Genomic DNA, 6,316 nt, shown 5'->3' with positions numbered 1-6,316 from the left:
ATAAATATAAATCTTTCCCTTACTGACATTGTCAAACAACTCTTCAATAGGGTTATTCAGTAATTCTAATAGTTACCACATTAAACTGAAAATATACTTTGTTTTCTTATTTTGCAGACTGCTACACCTCATCCAGTGACAATGAAGGAAGAGAATGGTGATGCCTATAAGGTGCATATTCCCTTTTGTACAAAATACACTTCATTTCAATACCACAAAAGTTTGAAACTTCCATTTCCCCACTCTGATTTCCTGCAGGAACCACATGGACATCAGTTCAGAGTGAAGTTCAGTTCTGATGACACATACACCATTGACTGTGTTCAACCCTGCACAGTGCTGGAGGCCATAACATCTTCAAATAAGTATAAGAAGATGGTTAAGGGTGCTGATGGAAATGTTATCATTCAGATGGGTACAGGAGACGACGTATCAATTGTTCCAACACATTTCCCGTGTTCTTGTGTTGGGGATCATGAGGTTCTGACCATTTCATGTAAATCAGAAAAAGTAGAATCGGCTCAAGTCCAAGATTCCAAAATAGTACATCCAAGAGATGCCTATTCTGTCTTTTACTTTGATACAAAGGGAGGACTAAATGCCAAAAAAAAAAAACATTTTAAAAGTGGAACTTTAAAACAGTTCAGGTATCTCTGTGTTTACGGAGAGAAGGGGATAACTGTGGTGGAGGCTCTAAAGAGAGATGGCCGCTTCACTGATTACCTGGGCTACTTTGAGCTGGTCAACATCAATGACAAATGTAAGACTGAGTGCACAGACAAAATTGATAATCTGGAAAATAAGAAATTCCAGATATGTCTTCCACGAGGAGCAAATACTGAAGCAAAATAATTAAATCAACAGCCTGACCATGTACAACTCAAACAGCAAAAACCAAAACAAGCATCAAATAATGCACAATGAAAGACAGAAATAAGATTAATCTAAATGTAGCACAGAGGACAGGAATCAGTCTAAAAAGAGCAGCCAAATAAAGCGGCATCAGCATTGAGAACATTTATGAACTACTGCGTGCCCAGTGTCCACCTCACATGGAAAGTAGATTACCTGGGAATTCTTTACAGGAAGCATTTAACCTGAGGAAGGAGAACATTGGAAAGATCCAGGAGTCTTTTAGTGGAATTCACAAAGTCAGGGAGCTGCTAAAGCTGAGCAAGTCAGTTTGTCTCATAACTGGTTCCTCCATAAAGCAGGGCACAGGCTTTGTGCTTTTTGACAACTATGTCTTGACGAATGCCCACTTATTTGAAGACTGGGTTTAATCAAAATTACCTAATTGTCATGAATCTGTAAACGTTACTGCTGTCTTTAACTTTGAAAAACACGAATCAGAGAAGAACAAGATTAATGCCAAGGTGTTTTTTGGCAACAAGAAGTTTGATTACATCATACTTAAGCTAGAAACAGAGGAAGTGCCACCAGGGCTCCTCAAGAGATTTGGACCTGTACCTTCAGACGGTGAGGCCTGTATCGTTGGACACCCAGGAGGGTGAGTGAAAAAAATGGATCCTATATGTATCATTGAGAAAGACAGACGAGAGGAGGCTGTTAATAAAAATTGTGAGGACATCAAGGAATACTTCATCACTCTTTATGCAGTCAATCAGGTGATCAAAAATAACCCATTTGAAAATATCTATGTGACCTACAACTTTTTCATGTATCACGGCTCTTCTGGCTGCCCAGTTTTCGATGGTCATGGACGAGTGCTTGGTTTGCACACTGGTGGATATTTCTTTGGGCTTCTAAAGCCTAATCAGAGTGTGCTCAAGTATGCCTTTCCTCTGCTCACTCTATTTGAAAACTTTGTGGATAATCTGAAGAAAGAGGGCTATGGGGAGGTGGTGGAAAGAGTTGAGGAGGAGGCAAAGGGAAATTCACACCTAGAAAACATTATTGCATCTTTTGTGGGGTCAAAGCAAGACATACCTGAGGCACTGTTGGAAGAATGCTCGGATAAAATGGAGTGAGACTGAAATACTCGAGGCTGAGCTTAGTTAGGTAGCCAGATCTAAAAATTCTCCAGCAAGAGGGAAAACATATATAGTTATAAAGAGACTGAATGATTATAGTAATTAGAAATAATAAAATTCTATCTTCTGTTTTGTACATACCAGAGTATTTTTCTCCCTGAAGGCAGCAGTATCCAATTGGTTCAGGTTGTCTGTTTGTCTGTCTGTTAGCATCCACAGCTTTTAAGATATGATGTTGTGTAATGTCTTGTGAAAATTATGTCAACGTCACATCAAACTTTCATTTTTTTCACACCTACTTGTGGCTTTTAATTCTGTTTTCTTTTACTTTTCTACTTAGTGGAATAAACTTTATTACCACAGGATATTTTAATAGTAAAATACCCTGTTTGTATGCCCTGAAGTATTTTTGAGCACTGAGCAATTTCTTTTGTTTGTTTTGTGTTTGGTTTTTTTTCGCTCAGCTGCTACATTATTCATTCATTTTCTCAAAAATCAACAGTGTGCCTTATGGTCCGAAAAATACGATATAGGTTCTATGCAAAAATTCCTTTATATGTTGCTTCCAATATACTATGTAATCATACATAGTTGTATACACTCTCTATCTATCTATCTATCTATCTATCTATCTATCTATCTATCTATATGTGTTTATATAATGGAATCACTGTGATAAGCAATTAACCTAAATGCTTAAAATCACAAGACCCACATATTTAGGTCAAATATTATCCACAAATATATTATTGAAGTTTGTGCCACGTGTTGTATGAGCGTGAATGTTGTATGAGCATATGTGATCAATACTGTCTGAAATTAGGATCAATAAGTAACCTTTGATTGTATTATGGCCAACATACAAAGGGTTACATAAACTTGGCCCTGCTAAGATGCACCTGGGAGCCTGATGTTGAATAACTGATGTTGGCAACAGCGCTTGGAAGTTATGGAGTAGCACCAGAAAGTTATGTAAAACAAGTGTCGGAGATTAAAAGAGGAACAAAGTGCAAACTGACACCTGTTTGGTGGAATGGAAAATACCCAACAACAGCTTTGCTTTTTGCTATTATTTTGCTGTAAAATGTACGGTTTTGCTGTTCATATGATTCTGTGTATTAAACTCTTATACAAGAATTCTACTAGTTTCCAGAAGAGTGATTTGATTTTAATTGGATCTGAAAAGCTGGACCTCCACATTATTAGCGTAATGAGGGTATCTTATTGGCTTCAAAATTTGCGATCACAACACATAACACAACTTTTCAACGAACTGTCATCGTCCAGGGGAGTGCTTGGTTCTTCCTCAGTGCCGGTGTTTCCATCTCTGGGTGGAGCTGCTGCATCAACGCTGATAGGCTGCACCTGTATTTAATTTGAACTGCCGACTTCTTAAGACCAACGCTCACAATCACACTTCGCCAGATTGTCTGCAAACCTGTGTTAGTCAAGGCCGCCACAGTTATTGAATGTGAGAGTGAATGAATAGTGGAATTGTAAAGCGCTTTGGGTGCCTTGAAAAGCGCTATATAAATGCAATCCATTATTATTATTATTATTGTTATTATTATTATTATTATTTCTTGTCATAGGTTTTTCCATGTAATTTGACCTTTGTGCTTTCTGCTCGCAGAAGATCTCTGGATACTGCTAAGTCACTGCCATAACCTACCTGGAAACAATCGTTGGTCAGCCCACAGCTTCTCTCACATGCTCACCTGCCTGCCTCCCCACCCAGCATTCTGATTCTCACGGATTCCGTCATCGGATCAGGTTTCCCCTCACCTGGACCCCCTACCCCTCTATGGTACACCTCCGCCTGCTCCAAAGTAAGACTGTTTTCAATTCACCATGTTTACCTTGGATCGGCATCATAGTGTACCAGCTAAATCCTGTTTCCCTCGTTTCTAGTGACTACTCCCGTTTTCTTCGTCCCACGCCCCAGGGGTCCTGCACTGGCAGTTACCCAGTGTCAGATAGCCCCAAGGCTTCCTCACGGAAACCTCACAGTACTGATTATGTTTGCTAACCCCTTGTTTCTCAGGTAGTGTTTGTGTGTTTTTTGTTTTTTTTTTGTCTAAGGAGTTGTGTTTATGAACCATAGTATGCTTCTAGTTGGCGTTCATAGAAGTAAATTGAGTAATAGAATCATTGTTTTGCTCTGTGCACCATTTAAGTTTATGGTTTATTTTTGAAGTTCTCCTCGCCTTTCTGTTTACTCTGTGCACCTACACGCACTCTGTAAATAAAGTCTTTTGCTCTCAGATCGAGTGTTTCTGAGTGCTGTCTGCGCTAGAGTCTATTTCCTTGAATTGGCCTCTGGCTGTGACGCTAGTTTTAAATCTGGTCTTTTGCCACTTTAATAGAAGATCATCACAAGAATGTATTCTTTTCAGTTTTTCAATTAATTGTTTTATATTGTCTTTTTTTTTGGTTAGTATGCCCTAAATGTGCAGACAGTATTTTGTTTGTCTGTGTGAAGTTATTAAAAAAGTAAAAGTTTGAGCACTATAATTTAGCAAGAAACTCCACTCCAGCCAAAAAGGTGTTGCTGTAACTCTGCTTTACATGGTTTCAAAAGTTAAAATCTTCATTTGTCTGCAGTTTTTATGGTCTTCAGTGAACCACAACTATCAGACCACATTTAAAGCTGGAGAAGCCTTGATTTTCAGTATTTCTGAACATAATATTTCAAATGTAACATCTACATACAAGATGTTTGCTTGGATTTAGTTTGAAACAGAAGCATGGAAGTAACAAAACATGGCAATACAGAGGACCAAACTAATATTTTAGGCATTTTTCAGATATCATGCTATTTAAATAAAGACATTTTGCCCAGTTGTTAATTCAGCGCTTCCCTGGATGTGAATCACAGCAATTCCTCATTTACCATATTCACCATATTTGGGCTTTATCTTAAAATAGAAATTTGGCCTCTAAATAAGGAAAAGGATAAAATAAGAAAGTGATTCAGACTATAAAAACAGCAGTGACACTTTCGTGTTTTTTTCTGAGGTTGTTGCTGGAATGAACGCCTCCTCTGGCTGTAAGCAATACACCACCGGCTCCCCCTAGTGACCATTTCGCCACACTACAAGCAACAACCCTCATAATAAAACTATAAAATCTGATGTCTTGATGCATTCTCAATCGTCCAGGAAAAAACTTTTAGAGAATAAAATCTCTAAAATAAAATCTGATCTTTTTGGGGTTCATTGCCATCAAAACTTAAACCCCAGATCTAAGCAGTACCTACTGACCAATCTGTTCTCTTTTCTTTGATCTTGGATCATCCGTGGTTAATGAAAGGACTTAATGCTTTTGGATATTCACAAAAAAAATGTTCTCATTGTAAGCAATCAAAGCTATTTCACTGCCCTCTGTGCCTTTTATATTGTTACATAATACTAAAAGAGAAAGCACGAAAACATTGTAAATTTATTTTTTTTAATATATATTTAGGTTTCACTTGAACCTATATCCATTAAACACCACCAAAGTGCTGAAGGAATGACGTTAAAAGCGGGCTTAGTAAGTCTCCTTTTAAAATTTGCTGTCTCACTGATGAAATGAAGTAGACAGAGAAAAGGTGACAGTGCAAACTTTCCTATGTTTACTACTTTTTCAACTATTTCAACACCTTCCTCTATACCATTTGAGAACCCCAAGTATTGAGAGCGATGAGACAAAGAGATTAAAGCCCCCCGGCTTCCTCCTGACATCACATCTGATGATCTTAACATCCATCCTTATGTGGTAAAAACAATCAGAGTGCTAAAACAGAAATTTTCCTGTTAGTTGTAAATCATCTTTATTTTTAATCAAAGAAAAGTCAAACTATAAGTTTGGTGAATATGGGAAATAAGAAATGAGTTAGAGTAATGAAAACCATGATGTCTGAATTTGCATAAGTAAAAATAACTTTTATTGGGTAAACGATTCGTCAGACATCCAGGTGACTTCAGTCTCATCTGGACCTGCAGGTTTAACCAACCTGCAGGTCCAGATGAATAGATTCCACAATATGTCTGTGAAGGTTCTCAGTCATCCAGGTCATCGTAGTCTAAGGAGCTTGGAAAGAAAAGTGTCTGGACTTCTTTAAGTTGCTTGAAGACGTTTCACCTCTCATTCGAGAAGCTTCTTCATTTCCAGGATCAAATAGTGGAAAGTCCCAGATTTAAGGCCTATGGGAGTGTCCCCCCAAGAGGGACAAAGGATCCCTTAATGATCCTAATCACACGAGCCAAGGTGTGAAAACGGGTGTAGGTCACAATCAGCCAAGGTTTCAGGTGAACTCTCGAGATTCGAAATTCTGCAAA

The 6,316-nt window shown here is 38.1% G+C and overlaps 1 protein-coding gene across 1 annotated transcript; it reads left to right on the top strand.

Annotated features, from left to right (window-relative positions):
* Window positions 1-265: 265 nt before the first annotated feature.
* LOC146390082 (serine protease FAM111A-like) lies at window positions 266-1,991 on the top strand. Its single transcript, XM_084920378.1, is given in 1 exon segment — window positions 266-1,991. A coding segment is annotated over 1 exon segment (939 nt). The 5' UTR covers window positions 266-1,052.
* Window positions 1,992-6,316: the final 4,325 nt, after the last annotated feature.

The sequence above is a fragment of the Perissodus microlepis genome, chromosome 3 (assembly GCF_051167445.1).
Source record: "Perissodus microlepis isolate ML-2025 ecotype Zambia chromosome 3, ASM5116744v1, whole genome shotgun sequence".
NCBI lineage: Eukaryota > Metazoa > Chordata > Actinopteri > Cichliformes > Cichlidae > Perissodus > Perissodus microlepis.
This window is presented reverse-complemented; position numbering and strand designations above follow the sequence as displayed.